Source organism: Carassius auratus, unplaced genomic scaffold, assembly GCF_003368295.1.
Source record: "Carassius auratus strain Wakin unplaced genomic scaffold, ASM336829v1 scaf_tig00215076, whole genome shotgun sequence".
NCBI classification, from domain to species: Eukaryota; Metazoa; Chordata; class Actinopteri; order Cypriniformes; family Cyprinidae; genus Carassius; species Carassius auratus.
Window position 1 is genome coordinate 156,232 of NW_020527925.1, and position 20,032 is coordinate 176,263.

Sequence of the window (20,032 nt, forward strand, 5' to 3'; positions counted from 1 at the left end):
ATATGCAATCGCTCGAGCTCTTGAATTGAATTTACTGTACAAAAAGACATACAGATGTTATAGACATACTTTAAACCTGGTCTCTCAATACTTCAGTATAAACAAAACAAAAAAACTCTGGTTCCAGGAGCTAAAACTACAATGGACTTTCTTCTTCTTAAAAAAAAAAGAACATTCACATTTCTGAAACGTCTGGTAACTGCATCGATCATGATGGACACTAGTGTCGAGATGTGATGCTTTTCAGTGAAGCACTCCCTCTTTTGAGCAGCTGTCTGTCCTCAAACCACTCCTGTCTGTTCGCCGTGTTTCAGCCAAGCATGTTTATGCTTGGACATTTGAAAGAGTGAGCGAGAAAGAGACAAAGAGAGAAAACAGAGAGAGAGAGAGAGAGATCACAGAAATCCATCCCAAGGCTTGAGGTTGTTACGGTGAAGCGGGGGCCTTGCTGTTGTAGTGAACCTTGTACCTGTTGACATGCAAGCCTTTGACCTGCATGGATACACGGGTGGTCTTGCAGGGGATCATGTCCTCATCCTCTTCTCCCATGAGCCAGTCCTGCACGCTGCGCTCTGCGGCGGGTGACACGTGCTCGCTCAACCAGCCGCGGTGCCACTGCTCAAAGTGCTCGTGCTGGGCCTGTGCTACTCTGTGCTGGGACTACAGGGGAAGAGACGTGACCAAAATAATAAATACACTTAGTGAGTGTTTTATTAATAATAGGATGGACCTGTTAATATGATCAAAAGTGACAATAAAGACATGTAACGCTGCCAAAGATTTCTATTTCAAATAAATGCATTTCTTTTTATTTATACAAAAAAACCAAAAAAATGCAGCCTTGGTGAGCATTTGCGACTTCTTTCAACAACATTATAAAAGTGCACGAGTATATGCTTAGCATCATTTATTATTTGAATTTAGCAGTCATAGTCAAGTATTTAAAAAAATGTTTTTAGAGACTGCACTCAGAAAATGCAATGTTTTCAGATGAAATACTATAATTAAAAATGTATAGAGACAACAGAAATGTGGTTGTATTTGATCAACATACCCTCCGAGCCTTCACCAGGGCCCCTCGGCGGTACATGTAGTCTTCGGAGTTCATCACAAACACCATCTTGTGTGTGTTGAGTTTGAAACGGCAGTCCAGGTTCCCGGCTGTCTCCACACCCATCTTCCGATGCCACTCTCTCCGGCAGCGCATGGCTTCCACCTGCTTGAGCTGCCAGCCACGGAAATGCCTCAAATTCCTAAAAGGTGAGATGCACAGAGGTGCAGGACAAATGTTAATCTAGATGCAGCTGGACAGACTTAACTGACCAGTAATTAAATTTGTTAGTCTATGACCTTATATTGAGAATTATATATATATATACATATATATATATATATATATATATATATAATATATATATATATATATATATATATATATATATATATATATATATATATATATATATATATATATATATATATATATATATACACATATATATATATATACACACACACACACACACACATACATACATACACACATACATACACACACACACAACCCCTCATATTCTCAAACATTGTTTCTGGAACAATTAAGTGTGTATCTGTATGTGTGTGTATAATATATATATATATAAAAATAAAAGAGCAGGTTAAACCAGTGTAAAGAAGGTTTTTACCTAGGTAGAAACACAGGCTTGAAGAAGTATCCTTCTGTCTGAGAACACACAGACTCAGTTCCTATATACTGCTCCATATAATTAGACAGGTTCTGAAACAAGACAGAGCAAATATTATTGCATTTGAAAACAAGATGACTTTCCTGCCTCAACAAACCAGATCACCCTTTTACATTTGACAGTTTAAGATTTTCTAGGAAAAAAACTACCCATGTTTTAGAATATACATATTTTTTTTTTGTGTGGAGGCACCTGAACATCCAGTGGGTCATCGCCTTGGGCCTCCTCTGTGTCCAGCAAATCAATGGTTAAGGTCACCTGACCTTTGTTTTGAATGAACATGACCTGACAAGAGAAATATCCAAGAGGTTACAAACTAAATAAGGTTAATACAAAACAAGCATAATTCATAGGATTGATGCAACTGAGGAGGTGACTATCACATTAATTTTAGCCATATATAGAGACAGCATTAGGTCAAGCACCTTGAAGCAGTTTTCTTCAGCCATGACTCTCTCAGCCTTCCATTGGTAGCTGGCTTCCCAAGCAGCACGGACACACTGGGATGAGAGATTTCCACCAGCGGCACCCCTCTTCCTCTCGGCCAGGTACAGCTCAGTGACTTGCAGACACACTTCATCACTGACTAAGTACTGAAGCTGTTGGAGTCAATCAGAGAGAAGAGAATTTTAACAACTAGACAACAGTCTTATTTTTTGGTTGTGTTTGTGGAATAAAGGGATTCAGACTAAAGTTAAAGAAGCAAAAAAACAAAAACAGGATTCTACTTGTTCTTATGAAATATGAATGTACTATAACATTCCCTTCCCAGTCAGCTCACTCTGGCCATTTAAGAAACATGTTAACTACATTATCCATCAGATTCTAAAGGCGAAGGCTGTTCTTGATAATCCTGTTCTAACTAAATTATTTTACATTCTTGATAATCCACCACCTGTTTCCTGACAAAGGAAGGGATGCATCGCGCACATTACATACTTCAACATGATTGCAGTGTTTCAAGCCAGTAGTTTTTAGTATACCATACGAAATCTACAATGAATATTAAACCCTTTTTATTGGAATGCACTGTTTTTTTTAACATAAATAGACAAGGATTTTATTCAGAGATTGTTTTACTGATGTATTTTTTTTAAAAAAGAAAAGAAACACACTGCAAAATTGAGTATTTTGGGAGCTTTCATGCTTATGATGGGGCTGAATGATAAACTGAAATAAAACCAAAATCGTACTTTGGCTTAGTGCGATTATGAAATCACAATGACTGTGATTTAATTAAATAAATATGCAAGCCTGTTTACATATAAATGGCCATTCAATATTTGTTAACTATTCAATTAAGATAAATCAGTGAATCAGAACTGGGGCCCGTTCTTCGTACGTTGCTTATTACATCCGAGATCAAATGACACATCCAAGATGATATCATCGTGCTAATCCTGATCCGGCTAATTGGGTTCTTCGAACACACCTGTTGTGTATGATTAGTATCGCTGGATTGAGTTGTCTGAGATAATTTCGCATTCATGTGTTGGTTTAAAAGGGGATATTCCCAATTATTTAGATTCGCAATTTATAACAGTTGTGCAGTCTTTACATTTTTATTTTCAATGTAGAAATTATCTATTCATTTCGTTTTATATTTGGACAGATTTGTTACGTGACAGCATTAATGAAAGTTTCTTAAGGGTCAATATGATGTTATCTGCATCTCCTGCGCTCCATCAAGCCACTCTTATAATAGCAGCCATCACTCAAAATAATGCACTACGACTCTATTATTTGTATAGCATGTGTGTAAGACTCTAATACAATTATGAAGTAATACTTTTATGACAAATAAATATTTCAGTGAGTAAAACTGGCTGTGTCTATAGTAGGCTGTTATGGACTACACAGCATTTTTATATTATTTTTAAAAACATTTTTTTAATGATTATTATTTAAAATTATTGTCCCTGGATCAGTACGATACTCTTGTAATAAGGTAGCGGTCCTTATTAATCCTGTTTACATTAAATAAGCCTGCTCCCGAGCAGGTTTAAGCTCACGGACCTTTGCTATGACAGCAGCTTTGGAATGAGCTTAGAAGAACCAGATGATCCAAGATCACGCCAAATCGTCAACATTGAAATCCAGCTAACGGAGTTACCAACGTACGAAGAACAGGCCCTTGGTCTGCATTCAGCCCCAACAAAACGATGCAAAACGTTTTTTAAATGGAAACAGTTTTGCATTGAACACCCTGTTCTGATCACTCAAGAGTTGCAACTATGGCAGATGAGAAGGCCATTATTTGTGTTCTTTTTAAAGAATTTTCAGAGCCTGATGAAATACATAATAATAATATATATATATAATATGTGTTTAATACTGCAAAATATGCTCGATGTTAGTCATTGCCCTTTCCATCCAGAATAAAAGAGAACATCACCATCGAGTGAAGGGATTTGTGGAAACGGAGGTTCCTAATTACTGAGGTCCAACATTTGCCTCGCATTTCTGGATGAAAAGACAAACATTTCAGGTGGAGGATAATCCACTTCTTGCCTCAGAGACTGTGTTATGATGATATACTTATGACCTCACTATTTTTATTGCGAGTATTAGGCTTATCTTAACTTATCTTAGACTGCTAATCACTGCTGTGGTGCTATGATATTGTAATATTTACCATTATATAAACAGAGGAGTATAGAAAAGTTTATGAAAGTGTCGCTCCACAATACAATAGCAAACTATATAAATATGTATGGTATTTTTACGTTACATTAATCAGTGTCTAGCACACCTTCCCAAGACATTGCAATTACTAAATTATATTTAGACAGACTTAAAGAAGTTCCAGTTCTATACTTGTTTTCCTGTATTATTTCTGTTATTTTGCATTTCATGTAAATAAACATGTGCAAACAATATACTTGCTCTTGTGAACTTGTTGTGTTAATTACATTGTGCAAGCGGTCTCTTAAATACCGTGTGGTTTATATACATGTTGCTGCTGATTGTGCTGACATTTTTGACGCACCCACCAAACAAGAGAAAACTCTCTCAAACCTCGTTGCACATTGTTTCCAGGAAACACGTCATTCAAATCAGAAACTGGAGCAAACCGTTGCACACCGTTTTGAGCTTGAACTTGCCCCTGATGTTATTTACATGAAGTCTTCCAAGACTCTACGAGTAAAACCAGCTAGTCAGTAAGTGGAGAAATTGTGTAAAATTTATGGAAAGTATATAAATGCCCCAAGAATCTTAGATCTGTGTCTAGGGCAGCACAATTAATCAAATTTCTAATTGTGATTACGAATATGGATGCCACTATTACATTATCTTTTAAAGATGCGATAAAAATTTTTTTTTAAAACAATAAAAAATGCATACTTGCATTATTCTGTACCCTTAAGAGGTGTTTGCAAACTCAAACACACTGGATAAAAGACATTTGTCTAACTGATAGTTGTCACACTGTTGTGCATTATAGATATGTTAAACGCCAAACTGTCAAAAGCCGAACGAAATAGCGGTACTGGTTTGAACTGCGAGTCACACAGACTTTTTATCCGTTTGCCTAAAAAAAGAAAAACACAGTGTTTGTGTTTATTAAAGTGACCTATTCAGTTGATGTGGATTTGTAATTTAATGTCTTTAGGCTACTGTATACGTTAATACAAACACCATAGAAACTATATAGTTAGGCTCATTGTTTACCATGGTAATAGGGTACTGTACTTTTGGTTATGACTTACAAATGTATGAAAGATGAGGCTGTTACAGATTTCACAACGGCACTGTGTTTGTTAATGGAAATAAATGTACATCTGCATCCCAACTCAAGTAGTATAATAATAATAATAATAATAATTATATATATATAGCAGCTGCTACTCTGAATTCAAGCTCCTATATTAATGTGCATTTCAATGAGACAAAACTTGTAATATTATTACATGTTCAGTGCTACCAGATCAGGTGCTGGTGCCACTGCTCTCCAATGTTAGTCTGAAGCCCTGATAATATAAACTGTTCTGTAAAATGTTACTATAATTTAACATTTTATCCATTTAATTGTAAATGAAACAAGTAGCTTTGGTAAACCATTTTTTTTTTGTTGTTGTATTAGTACCAGTGTTAATTTTGACAGCAAATTCGGATTTAGTCTTAGTCTTTTGAATAACACACCATTTAGTTTTAGTCACATTTTAGTCATCTGAAATGTTTTAGTCTTAGTCTAGTTTTAGTCGACTAAATATCATAAGATAAGCATTTAAATGCTATAAATGCTTATAGCGTTACACATAAGTAGGTACAAAAATAATCAGTGATACATTTACGACCCCATAAAAATTTGGGTCGCAATGGCATTTCAAAAGGTTGCAGTGTAGTTCCCTGTGTAAACAACTTAACTGTTATGAAAACGTCCTCGAAACTGTGCGAATTTCTGCAAACTCATCTTTGTTCTCTTTTATGTGTAACTGCTGCTGCGTTTGTTTAGCTGTTGCGCTTGCATTTGCCGCGGCTTTTTAAAATGGCTCGGCTGCTTCTGCATAGATCAACCTACCCTGAAAGATTCGCTCTGATTGGATCTCTTCTCCATTCGTCCCTCCCATATATTTTCGTCTCATTTTTATTCGTTGACTAAAGTGTCAGTTATATTTCGTCACGTTTTTCGTCATCATATCTGACTTTTTATTTAGTTTTTATTTAGTTTTCGTCCGTGAAAAAGGTTAGTTGACGAATATTTTTCGTCATAGTCTTCGTCAACGAAATTAACACTGATTAGTACAAAATTATTATACCATGCATAATTTTACCTTTTTTCTTGTTTAAAGAAGAAACCAAACAAATGTATAATTGACATTTGAGCCTCAATGCTATAGAAAAGCAATAAAAGTTCAGGAAGTGTTTTCAGCCTTATATAAATATGGCATGCATCTTCAAACAATGGCATAAATATGTTCAAAATAGTCATTATTAATGATCGCAATTACAATTTCAAGGGAAAAATCGACCATTATGATTTTTGTCATAGTCGTGTAGCCCTACTCTATGTAATACAACTCATCGACCCACCTGTCTTACGATGTTCTGAACAAGCTTGTCGATGGTAAATCCGATGTAAGCATGGATGGTGAACATCTCTCTCAGGGTGTCCTCGTACTGCGTGGCATCCAGGTTTCCATCTAGTAGACTGCGTACCATGTCTAAGAATGCTGGGTAATATTCCTCTAACTCCACCTCACCTGATACAACAGACATTACTAGTACAAAAAAATTGTGCAAGCTTGCTAATTTAGTTCTAAAACTAGACTAACAAATCTGAGTGGAAAATCCAATGCAAAACTTCTGTAAGTGGAAGTGTACTTGTGCATCGTTATACTCACTGGGTTGTTTTAGACGCAGCTCCATGGCCAGGTCGTTTGCCTTTTCTCTGCGCCCCTCTCCTATGAGCAGCCGTTCCCGATTCTGCTCGGCCCTGTGTTCCAGTAACTGTCTCTCAGCCTGCCTGTAAACCCTCAGCAGCCGTGAGCACAGAGTCTGGTGCAGCCGTAGGAAGAAGTACCAGTTATTATTGACGAAGTACAGGTTGTAGACTCCATCCAGCTCCTTCTGGTGCTCAGCCTCTGGGTCCCGCAGGTCCACCGCCTCCCCTTCTGGATTCATGCCATGGGCGGCCATAGAGGTATCCATGCTCTGAGGGTAAGTGCATCGTCTTCGTCTGAAATCGCCATTCAGTTGTTGCTGGCCACCTGTTGTTGAGACTCCGCCTCCTGTGACGGCACTGTCCTCACCTTCGGCCTCCTCATCCGTGAACTCTTCTGTCTCACTAAGCTCTCCACGACGGGCGAAAAAGAGGTCGGGGACAAAGTGCTGGATGATACGCTTGATGTGGTCCTTGTCATCCTTGTGGATGGTGGGCTGCCGCTTGACATGGTAGATAATGAGGGAGGCAGCGTCCTCCAGGATCTGTTTGTCTTCGTAAGTGAAGATCATGTGGGGTTCGCTGGTCGAACCTGTGCCCGAGCCGTCACGACCTTGCTGGCCCATGCCACCCTCTTCTGTGCTCTGCTCCTGTCGCTGTAGCAGAGAAAAAACAAAAGCACTAGTTATCTGCAAGACAAATCAGACTCTGCGACCTGAGATAAGCTTTTGCACACTGTACTCCGTTTTTATTGAGTAGTAATGCAGAAAACAATGCAAGTTCTTAGTGTTCATGCTTAAGTTTATTCATACAATAAAGAAACAGATCTATGTGCTGTTCCTAACTTAACCTGTTGTTACATGGGACAGTACTCGTCCCAGTTCAACCCATCCAGAAGTAAAAACAAACAAATATTTCCAAGTGCTACTTTGGCTAAAAATAAATAAATAATTACCTGGTCTACTGCATTCTCTAAGAAACATTTCTCAAAGCAAAGTGCAAATAGGGACTTTTCAAAAATATAACGTTGTACAAATCACCCTGTGAAGATAAAGGACAAAGAATTGAGAGAAGATTTGGGGAGGAATTAAAAAAGAGATTTTATACGTAGTAGATTGGAATAATTCATGAGATGTTGTTCATTAAATTGTGTGACTGAAATAATAAATACATATACTCTTGAATTAGATATAAATAGATATAAATAAATACCTCTCTTTTTGGGAGAAAAATAAAAATGTGCAAAACAGGGCTTAATAAAACTATTCTACTGAATGATAAATGGCAACTCAAATGCTGTTATGAAGGCAATTATTAAACTTTTTGATTTTTTCAAATAAAATGCCACTGTGACCTAAATTAATGTTCACTGAACTCACTTGTCACCAGTGCTGAATTTGTAAATTGCGTAGTCCCGGAACAAAATGGGGTTACCAATCTGGCATGTGATTACGGAAATGGAAGGTAGTGGAGCATTCACGCAAACACATTGGTGGACTAGTTTAGTTAAGAGTGTGCATTAGATGCTTTTAGGGTCTGTAACACCACAAATAACCTGGAAATGCCATTCAAATTTAAAACAGCAAATTCCAGGCCTAAAAAAAAGTTTTGTAAAAGTAGTGCAATTTTATTTTACAAATCTCTGTATAATAGTTATATTTAGTCAGGTCCTAAATTTAAGTGGGTGACTGTAACTATATCGCATGGTTTAATAACTATCGCAGCTTTCAAGTAAATGAGGGAAATCCTGCATTTTTTCAACATATAATTTAGTTTTGAATAATAAAATAAATCCACACAAACTATAAATGATTAAATCAGCCAGTCAAAACCAGCTTCTATGGTTTCAGCTATTAAAATAGTCCAGTTTTATATGTAATATCAAGTGATTATACTTCGTTTCGTTTTTATAAAGCAGTGGTTCCCAACCTTTTTCAACTCGCGGCCCACACAACCAAACACATATGTTTGCGCGGCCCACTTCAAAAAAATTAACTGACCCCGCTATTGTTGGGTTAATAACTTAGTACTCAGAAGCTAGATTTTAAACTATATTTATTGAATAAACTAGACCTGTGCGATATGAAAAAAAAAAAAAAAAAAAACTATCGCGATTTTTTTGATCAATTTTGCAATTGTGCTTTTACAGTCATAAATGCATTCAGGATTAATTTGAAACATATTTCCAAAAGAAAACCAATCAGTAGGGATGCACGATATTGGATTTTGGCCGATATTCGATATGCCGATATTTTCTAAATAATTTTGGCCGATGCCGATACCGATAGATATATATATACAAATATATACTGATATATTTACAAATATATACTGATATATTTAAACTTTAATTTTACTGAAGAGAAATCCATGTATCTCTTCTGTACTGATTCTACCATAAATTTATTAATTTACAAATGTAGACAGACATTCACATCTGAAAAACAGGTCAATTATTTCACTTGGAGAATATCGGTTTGGCTCATCGGCAGAAATAGTCATATCGGCCGATACCGATAATGGTCATTTTAAGCTTTTATCGGCCGATACCGATGTTGTGCCGATATTATCGTGCATCCCTACCAATCAGAGCTTTATCAAAAAGTTGTAACATCTCTAGAACAGACATAAGTCAAAATTATCACTATAGTGAAGATGTAAAAAAAATGTATAGACTTGTGGCAAAAAAAAAAAAAAAAAAATCCTGTATACAGGGACTTTTTTTTCTTTTTGCCATGCATTGTTCATAGAGCTCATTAATTGTAGCGGTGGCTCAGGTGTTTGCAGTGTGTATACAGTATGTGTATGCGGTCAGCAGTGAGAGCGCATAAATATAACGCGAAAGCACATTAAAATAATGCACGAGTGCGAATCTATCTGTTCGCAGCAGATTTCCTTTGCTCTGTCACAAAACCGGTCGTGCTTGCTCAGATACACGCTGCTTTGCGAGGAGAGTGTGCACACTTAAAACATGTCTCCTCTCACTTAAACTGCATCCTGTTCACTAACAAATTCACTCTATGCTCATGTGTTAGACATGAATTATTTTCGCACGTTTTTATTTCTAGCCTTTTACCGCAGTGAGAACGCTCTGATCCGTCAACATTGGCTCAGAAAAAAGGCGCATCACAGACAGTGTGTGAACCTGGAGTTAGGCATATGCGCACGCTCAAATCGTGATTTTAGGACGTTTTCTTTTAATCGCACAGCCCTAGAATGGACTGGAAATGAACAGACCACAGGTTGAAAACCACTGTTATAAAGGTTCGTGGCTATGAAGCATCTGCTTTTATTTGTGTGCCGTCACAATATCAACAAATGTTGTGCTTTTGTAGAATGGGGAAAAACAACACGATGTGCTATCTGCCGTGTCGTCTTTAACAGGAGAACAAAAATGAACCAACACTCAGCGAAAACATGCCTTACAGAAATGATAAATACATCTATAGAAAGCTTTAAAGGCCCGTCTAATGGAGATGACGAGCCAGGATCGGCAATTCCCCCTGTACCCCCCCCCCGCCCGCCGTACTATTTCCCCCAGTCACATTTATGGTAGTTACTTTTGCCGGTGCTTTGTGGCAAGCTTAAGCTTACTGCGTGTATTTTACAGCAAAACTGTTCAGCTGCTGATGGCACGCACTGCTGTGGGACACGAAACACCGAAACACTCAAAATAAAAGGCAGATTAATAATTATGGAAAAAGCTCTTTCCTGGATCCTGAGTCGTCGTCGTTAGGCCATCAGAAACAGAAGAACAGCTAAACTCACCTCATCATAGATGCTCTCTATTTCATTAAGAAGACTCTTGGATCGGAGAGCCTTCATGTCGTTCTGTTTGAAGTTGACACCCTGGTGGTCCAGTGATTTCAGATATGCCTTCTCATATTGCTCTCTCCAGATTTTGTTGAAGCTCTGCTGGGCCTCCCTCCACTCCTCCTCTTTGGCTTTTAATCTAAGGCAAAAACATCAATCCATTTATTCTTCAATCAAAATGTCATTTCTGCTAGACTGAAGGACTCTTAAAACTTTAGAAACAATTGCCTGCAAAATTAGGGATGGTGTAAAAAACACATCTATTGTTTTCATTCTTGATTAACTATGCTGGTTTGATTAGCTTGTAAATACCAATGATATTCCCGCCAGAAGCAAAGAGCAGCAAATGCAGAATAAATAGGTGGTTGACACATTGTTTTTGCTGTCAAATCAAACTGTAGAGATACCCGGTTTGTCATTTAGGTGAGAGGAAAGTAACCTTTTGAGTACGACAGGAACTGCAGAGGCTGGACTCCTCTTCAACCCCTCTATGATCTCCGGAGCCTTGTCGCCATAGATACGATAGATCGCACGCCGCTGGATGACCTCAGAAGTTCCACCCAGACAGTCATCCAATCGGAAGCGCTCTTGATCCTCCGGCGAAAGGCGGGATAATTTCTTTTGCACACTTTCCAAGACTCTTATCGTTGCCAAATTCGTCTCAAGCACAACATCCAGCTACAAAGCAAAAAAATAAACAAAGAATCTACATCAACAGAGTTTCAGTTGAAACCTAAATCTCCCAATATTTCCCAAAGAGATCATCTTACCTCAAACCTCTCATCCTCACAGCGATGAAGCTGCTCTTCATATGGTGTTTTCTTGGAACTCACAAAAGTGGAATCTTCTGACCAGGAAGGAAATGAGACCCAGGTATCATTCAGCACCTAAAACAAAACAGCGAGCTTAAACCTTGCACTACCATCAGGAAGCCGTGGCAATATCAGGCTGCATTTTGTGAAGATGTCTTGTACACCAGCCACTTCTAATTTGACACAGATTAATCTTTTTTTTTTTTTACATAAAATTACTGTTTACATACAAGCGTTTCGTGACGATACCTCTGGGTTTTCTAGGCACCCTGGAAAAAGGGCTATTTGAGATAAGTGCTTCCATTCAAATTGAGCTGGGAAAAAAGAAGCAGTGTGGGGGCTCAAACACCCCGTTTTCCAAATGATTCATGGAGATTTGGGCTTCTGCTGATTTGTACCATTATCTGTGAATTGGGACCAACCCAGGATTTGTGTCATCATTAACGCTTCTCCTGACGACAACATGGCTGGCATTTGTTAAGTGGCAGATTTGCATAATTTCTCTTATATTTTTAGCATCCTTCTGAGGTGAAATATGTATTAAAGCATTAAAGAAAAGAAAAGGGGGAAAAAAAATGTCTGATGAAAAGGCAGTACCTCTTTGCATATAGCAGTTCGGCCACTGCATTTGGGCTGCTGGTAGGTCTTGGGCAGGGCTCTGTAGCTGGAACCCAGGCGTTTACAGGAGGCGTAATCCACTTCTCTGCCTCCACCCTCCATGTAGCGGTCAGAGAGGCCAGTGATGGCATGAGACAGCTCTTTATCACCCAAAAATGACTTAAACTGGGTGTACAGTTCTGGAAACTTCCTACAGATTGAGGCACCAGTGGCATATGACTCATGAGCGACATGTAAGGGCTGCGAAATACACCATATGAAAACAAACAGGATTAAATAAACATGCCCTATTTAAATCTTTCTCACCCCAAGAATGGAGTCACAAGTTGCAGGAGTTCGGCCCCTGAAACCACTTCCTGATTGAACAGAGCTATGCAGCGTAAGAAATTCTCGTACACCTCCTGACTCTTAAGCAGACGGCGAACCTAAAAAAAATAAATTAAACTGTTCAATGGCTCAGACTACGTAATAAATCCTATGGCAATGTCTGACTTGCTAGCGCTTACATTTCAAAGCAATTTTGTCAATGAAATGTACCTTGTCAAAGAATGTGAATTCCCGTAAAACTCCATGCTTTCCGACAGAGGCAAAAGATGGGTCCTTGGAACAGGAATATTTCATTTTTTTCTATGTGGATTAAAAAAAAGATAAACTGTTTAAGCAGAAGTAATCTGCATATACTAGGAGAGATTTCAATTTTCCAGGTCTTTAGGATACAGAGGCAATGGAGCATATGGGACTTGCTTTGGCAAAATGAACTCTGACCTTCAGAAGTGGGGTCATGTGGGGCAATAACATGGGTCTAGGCCTCTTCTTGCTCGGTTTATTCATTTCCTCATCCTCTACTTTCTTCAGATTGTCTTTGCCAGGCAAAGAACCTCCAGTAAACTGGAATCAAATACAAAGTTCATATATTTATTCATACATACACACACACACACACACATATAATATGCTTTTTTTACTAGTGGTTGCAGGAGACTTAAGTTCATATGTGCAAGTGAGGATAGTAAAATAAAGAAAATTGTGACATATTCTAGTTCAAAGATTTTCATTTTGTCTTCTCAATGATTAAAATCCAGGCAGTTTTCTTCTAAAAAGACAAAAACGTTTAGGTGGAGAAAAAAAAAATTCATGTGACATATTCTATCCAAAAATTCTTCATACAGTGGACTACCAGTAAAATTGATCAAATTTTGGGACCAAAAATTATTCAAACGACTTGACCTGACCGACCATGTTTTGCTTAAGTGTTATCTGACATTATCAAGATGAATTTGTACTGACACAGTTACACTCTAAGATCGTCATATTCTATTACCAAGTCCTAAACTATAGCAAATAAACTGTTATAATGTGTGAAATGTTGCAGGTGTCTGGATACATTTTTGTTCGACTGTGAGTCACTCTACTTTTCAAAGGTTTGGGGTCAGCAAGTTTTTTAATGATTTTGAAAGAAGTCTCTTAGGCACACTAAAGCTGCATTCGTTTGATTCAAATAATAAGAACAGAAGTGTAAACCCAGTTTAAGAGAAAATCCTTTCATTGCAAAAACACAATTTTTTTTTTTTTTAAGTACACAAAGATCCTTTTCTAACCAGAGATCTCTTTGCATCAGGCAAAAACTGGCCAAACTCCGCAAGCAGATCCTCTTGACCTTTGAAAAGGCTAGCCACTTTAGAGAAAACCTCATCTTCGGTCATTCCTCCAGTGCTTCGCCCTCTGCTCTCCTTCACCTCCAGCTGCTCCTTCTGCAGATGAACACAGGATGCACAAATCAATGAACATCGATAAGTTTACATGATGGGTAGGAAAACAGTCCAAGAGTCTATTTCCTTTAGTGCCAGTTGTTAGTAGCCTAGTCTCAGCCTCAGGCAGAACAACCTGCTATAATTCACAAGCTCCAATAAGATTGGCTTGCTGAAACGCAAAATATCTGCAAGCAGAAATGTATATTCCTACATAGCTTTGATTCCACATTAAACGTCTAGGTAGGGTTGCAGGTAGAGGCTAGAGGAAAAACGAAATAAAAATATGGTTTCACTATTGCTCTCACCTGGTATGTATGCAGAATTTCCAAAAAGGCCCGGTAGGTTTCTGGGTTGTCCAAAAATCGGTTTTTGATCTTATTGACGTAACTGATGGCGCTGTCAAACTCTACAGGGCTGGGCTCTGATGTCGGAGGGGATACCGAAGTGGGGGCCGGCTGTGATTGGCTCTCTCGGCTGGGCAAAGGAAGTGACAACCTGCTTGATTGTTCAGGAGGTCCAGATGATGAAGCGACGCTCTCCGGAGAGGTCACGGCTTCATTCGGAGCTGGCCCTGCTTCAGCCACTGCTGACGAAGAGGCGCTAACCACAGAGCTGCCCGTGCTCCTTCCTGGCCCTGGAGAGACCTGAGGGAAAAGAGATACCAAAGCCTTACTTTAATACACCAAGAAAGCCAACATCCCCACATAGATTCAGCACAACAGGAGAACAGGAATGCATAACTTTTACTACAGCAAAAAATAATATTAATATACTACCATTCAAAGGTAAGTTCTTTAAACCAAATGTCTTTTTTTTTTAATGGAGATGCAACATTTTATAACAATATTACATTTATTCTTGTGGATTTGATTACATTTACAATATTGCTTAAAACTTTAACTTCTGCAACAAAAAAATATATATATTTTAATGATTTTTAATGGTTAAGAAGGCTTCATTTATTTGATCAAAAATATGGCAATACTCTGAAATATTACAATTTTTATTACAAGTTTTCTATTTGAATAGATATCGAAGTGAAATTTATTCCTGTGATGCAAAACTGAATTTTCCACAACCATTATGCTTCCGAAACTCACTGTAAAACTCTGTGTAAAGTTCCTTAGAATTAAAATATCCAGAATAGTACATATGTATATATGTATTATTATTATTGTTTTATTACACCTATAAATGTTGCCTGTGACAATCAAAATGAGATGCAATCATTTTCATGAAATAATGGTGCATTTATTCTAAAACACCAAGCTAATGTCTTTGGACTGCTCCCTGACAGTATATGTGGCATGATGACGTCACCGAAGTGTGAACCTGAAGGAAGCCAGCAAGGGGGCCCATCTAGGACAGGGCCAAAGTCAACATGAAATCAATATTAACCCTATGTGCTCTCTTATTACACATTCCTGTCTTATTGTGCACGATTCATCAGTGCACATTATTCCAAATTTTAAAAAAAAAAAGGTATTTGCACTCATTAAATCACTCATTAAAATGAAATTACTTGCTCCGCCTCTTCTTTTGTCTTCTGCCAGAAAGTCCACGTGGGCTAATGGAAATGCAAAAAATAAAAAAATAAATTGCAAACAACTATTTAGGCATTGTTTTATCAAACTTGAATTCTAGTATGCAACACTTGCTTCACAGTCTATTCAATTGCCGTTAGCTAAAAATAAAGATCTACCCTAAATTGTTTCTCTCTAAATACCTTGCTTCATTCAGAAAGGTCACGCAAGTAATATTAGCTGTGAATGTGGTTCAATGATGACCTTTTCATGGTTGACGAACTGAAACAGTGAAAATGAAGAACAAAACACAGACACCAGCGCAAACAAGTAGTAAACTGATCTATTAAAAGTCCTACCTGTGAAGACGGTGGGGACTGTAGAAATGCCATTCCGTTCTTGGGAATTTCGATCCGATAACCAGGCGGTAAAAAGGCATTAAACCCCAGGACAAGGTCAGGATGCCCATGGAAGAGCTGAGAAACTCTGTTAATAACTCCTGGTGTGTCAATGCTGTGGATGGAGGTATCGGAAATACAATCACACAATGCTTTTTTGCATCAGTATTCATCACACATTTAAAGTGCACAGATACCTACATACCTTTGAGACTTAAACTCTTTCATGATATCCAGAAACTTATTGTATATTCCCGGATCATTTCCGAATCGTATTTTGACTTGGTCCAAATAAGATAAGGCATCCTCCACCTGCAATAGGAATAAATATTATTTACCTGAATTATGTTTACAAACAATATAAAGCATAATAAGCATGTATACAGTGACAGAATGCTTACCGAAAAGTACTGTGGTGGTACCATGGTACAAGGTATGGGACGGAAATAACATGTATTTACATCAGTTAAAAAAAAGGTACATTTTGACAAGTACAATGGTAAAACCATGGTATTCATGGAAGCACTATGGGGCATAACGCAAAGATACGAGGGTACTATTAAAATATGATACAAAAAAAACTATACCATAGTACTTCCACAGTACTCTTTTTAAGGTATTTTGAAGAATGCCATGGTACACATCCAAAATACCATGGTGGTATTGTGTTGTTGTTGTTTTTTGGCTCGTGAAAGAACAGAGGTGTGGGACATCAGGTCCATTTCATTGAATGACTTGGCATTTGCTTCTACTATTAAAGTAATACGTTGTCTAAGTTTTTTGAATTATGCAAGAAAAACAAAAAAAGCACTGTGCAATCTAAACCACTAACGCTACACACCTACAAAACGCAAGTAATTCGAATTTTCCTCTCTGTTCACAAGAACAAAAACCCAACGAGAAAAGAACGGACGCCTAAATAAACCTTCAAGATCAAAAGAACAGCTGCAATATCATATCCAACCACTGCGATGCAGAAAACTGAGCCCAAATCTAGCGGCTCAGGAGAAAAACAGCCGGTTTATATTCTCTTTGTGGTTTTATTAATATCCAGAGAGGGAGATAAATGCGCTCACTGACTCATTTAGCTTCGCTGCGTTAGCACTAGTGCTAGTAACAACACACAACAACCCCGTTACGATTTCACAAACAAAACGCGATTCAAATAGCTTTTTAACAGAGAAACGCTTCGGCTAAGCTTAACATACACTTTTCATTTCTTTCAAAGGTCGGGCTAAAACTAAAAGCGACACGTTTATGACAAAAGCAGCTGTTTTCTGAGCAAATCCCCCTGTCTTTCTCTTATCTATGTCGGTTATATCAAATAAAACCGTTTAATCGTTAACTAAAGGAGTGTAAAGCGTGATTTTTGGCGGAGGCACAAAAAATATCCACCGGTTTTGGTTTTAACAAAGAGCAGCGGAGAAACCCCGACCGCGTAAAGGGAAAACATTAGACTTTAATTCAGCAGATACACTTTCATCATGTTGACTGGTGATCTAGCATTGCTTTGAACACGAATCGGCGAGTTAAGCGACAAAATTAAAATCGACTTTTGCAGCTTGAAGTGATGTAAATAAGTGCGTACGATTTTCAAATCCATTTACACATACTCAAGTGTGAAAGCTTTGATATGCCCCATATGCATATGAACAGCACAGCACTTCCTAATACACAATGCGTTGTAAGAGAGAAGGAAACACATGCACTTGCTGCAATGCTTCTTACCTTTAGTTTCTGAAAGTGCTGCTGCTGGACTTGCTTTTGAACCACATAGGCCTTGTCTTGGATCTGGTTGATTTGCTTCGCAGTGCTGCTGCGAGCCTGAATTTTCGCCATGGTGCGTTTCCTTCCTTCCCCACCAACAGCCACCGTCGCCCCGTGTTTGCAGTTTGTTCTGGCGTACTAAAACCAGTTCGTATCGGGGGGCCACCCAGCTCTCTTCCCCCCACAAGTCCGGTCTACTTTACGGACGGCCACCCAGTTACTCCAGCATAGACTTCCAGCTCAAGCCAAGTGTGTTCAGACTTCTCAGTCCCTTCTAAAACTACACCATAAAGCGTACGGATCAACAGCGAGACCCCATCGATATCCACGAAGAGAACCAGGAGCAATTTAAATATATTTTTTCCAATGGCCGTATTATTTAAACAAATGATGTATGTCTCTTTAAATTCGGCGGCAGCTGTGCGCTCTTGCGCTCGATCCTAGCGTCCGGAAACGGAGGGAGTTGTGGAGAATTGAAAAGCGCATGCGCACAAACCGAAAGAGGGCGGAGCGTACGGAATCTCAGCGGCCGCAGGCAAGTATCCCAGAGTGCAGTCTGGACGATGGGGCGGGGCGACACGTTGGGGCGGAGCGACACGTGTCGCCCCGCCCACCTCAGCGGTTATTGGTTTATGATTAAGATGAGCTTATTGGTGTACAGATGAGTGACGATTTTACAGCTTATTGGTATAGAGAATTATGACGCTATTAGCAGGATTGGAATGCGGAAGTAGACACTAAGATGAATAAACTTTTAATATAAATTAAAAAGTGAATATACATGTTGTGTTTTTGCATTTATTGTTGCATTTCCACAACATCCCGTATAAATACAAAGAGTTTTGGATTACGACGAACAGAATAAAAATAAATGGCCTACTCCCTCAATGGCTGTAGTGTAGACGCTACCCTCGGCATTACTCGCTGGTTTGAAAATGACACGGCAATATTATGCGAAGTATGGTTATGTAGATAGTCATGGAGTACCTTGATTTATATATTCAAATAATATATACATACATATATATGTTTGTGTGTGTGTGTGTGTGTGTGTATATATATATATATATATATATATGTGTGTGTGTGTGTGTGTGTGTGTGTGTGTGTATGTCGTGTGTGTAACAAATTGTCACCAGTCTCTGAACGTCACCAATAATATTCTGAACATTCCCTTGGCCCCTACGAAAATTTACTATGGTTCTGCTACAGTAACTATAGTAAAACTATGGTGTTTTTATAATTACAGCTCACAGTAATTAATGTGCCAACAAGTATTTTTACTACAATAAATCCATGGTTACTTTTTGCAAGGAAGGAACTATACAGGTTCTAAAGAACTTGCCCAAAAACACTTGTTACTTTCTGTTATTTGTTTTCTGAACTGCACTACTGAAAACCTCATTAATCCTCACAATCCTGTCACAACTAAACTAAGAATCCATTATGAGCAATGCATAGCAAATCATGTTATCATCAAATATGAGAAACCTTAAAGAATGATAGACTGATGTAAATGACTGAAACCTGTTGTCATGCACGTGTTTTCCATAGCTTTTTTATTAAAACATTATACAGTGCAAAGTTTAACTTTAAATTACATCAATTAATAATCAAAACCAGTTGATCTCAGCCCATTCTCTATTTCCCTTCAATGAACTTAACACACAAATGTGTTTCATGCCGCAAAAAAAAAAAAAAAAAAAAACAGTCCTTGGAACAAAATCCTGTGTAAACAAAAGTCCAGAAGATCACCACGCCGGTCTCTTCCCTGTTCCCCTGGGGTGTTAAACTTGAAAAGGGCTCTGCACTGCAAGCATTCCCTGATGCTGTTCATCTGTCTGAACTCGTTCCGGTCAGGAGACAGGAGGACAATTCTTCCAGTTGGCCACAACTTATAGTGTAAAGACAAAATACATGAAAGATAATAATAATAATACAAAAAAGTTTAACAGCCTTCTACTACAAAATTCAATTGGAGAATGAGCATTAAACGGGGAAATCTTACTGTCTAGCCAGGCAAACTGTGCCGCTTACCGAAAAACTTCGGAGCACAACCCTAAACCATCTGCAAACCAGAGAAAGTGTCAAATATGCAGAGTCACCCGCCGACAAAATAACTTCCCTGAGGATTTCCAGTGGAAGCTGTTGAATCAAAAACATACATAGGTTTATTTATATATGTATATAAAAGTTATTAAACATTATATAAACACTGAATA

The 20,032-nt window shown here is 38.2% G+C and overlaps 1 protein-coding gene across 5 annotated transcripts; it reads right to left on the minus strand.

Moving 5' to 3' along the window:
* Positions 1–164: 164 nt before the first annotated feature.
* LOC113093563 (paired amphipathic helix protein Sin3b-like) lies at positions 165–18,229 on the minus strand. Of its 5 annotated transcripts, XM_026259249.1 has the most exons (21): positions 17,772–18,229; positions 16,445–16,453; positions 16,249–16,355; positions 16,005–16,158; positions 15,645–15,689; positions 14,428–14,766; positions 13,970–14,122; positions 13,137–13,259; positions 12,909–12,998; positions 12,678–12,796; positions 12,351–12,561; positions 11,712–11,828; positions 11,381–11,619; positions 10,897–11,080; positions 7,091–7,784; positions 6,780–6,949; positions 2,171–2,344; positions 1,938–2,030; positions 1,686–1,777; positions 1,055–1,253; positions 165–660 (listed from the first exon to the last, which is right to left on the minus strand). In XM_026259249.1, the coding sequence occupies exons 1-21, from the start codon at positions 17,880–17,882 to the stop codon at positions 427–429; spliced, it is 3,657 nt and encodes a 1,218-aa protein (XP_026115034.1). In that variant the 5' UTR covers positions 17,883–18,229; the 3' UTR covers positions 165–426. The 5 variants fall into 5 exon arrangements, with proteins under 5 accessions (XP_026115034.1, XP_026115035.1, XP_026115033.1 ...); XM_026259250.1 differs by lacking the exon at positions 16,445–16,453 and having other exon boundaries at positions 17,772–18,228; XM_026259248.1 differs by lacking the exon at positions 17,772–18,229 and having other exon boundaries at positions 16,445–16,960.
* Between the last annotated feature and the right edge of the window lie 1,803 nt (positions 18,230–20,032).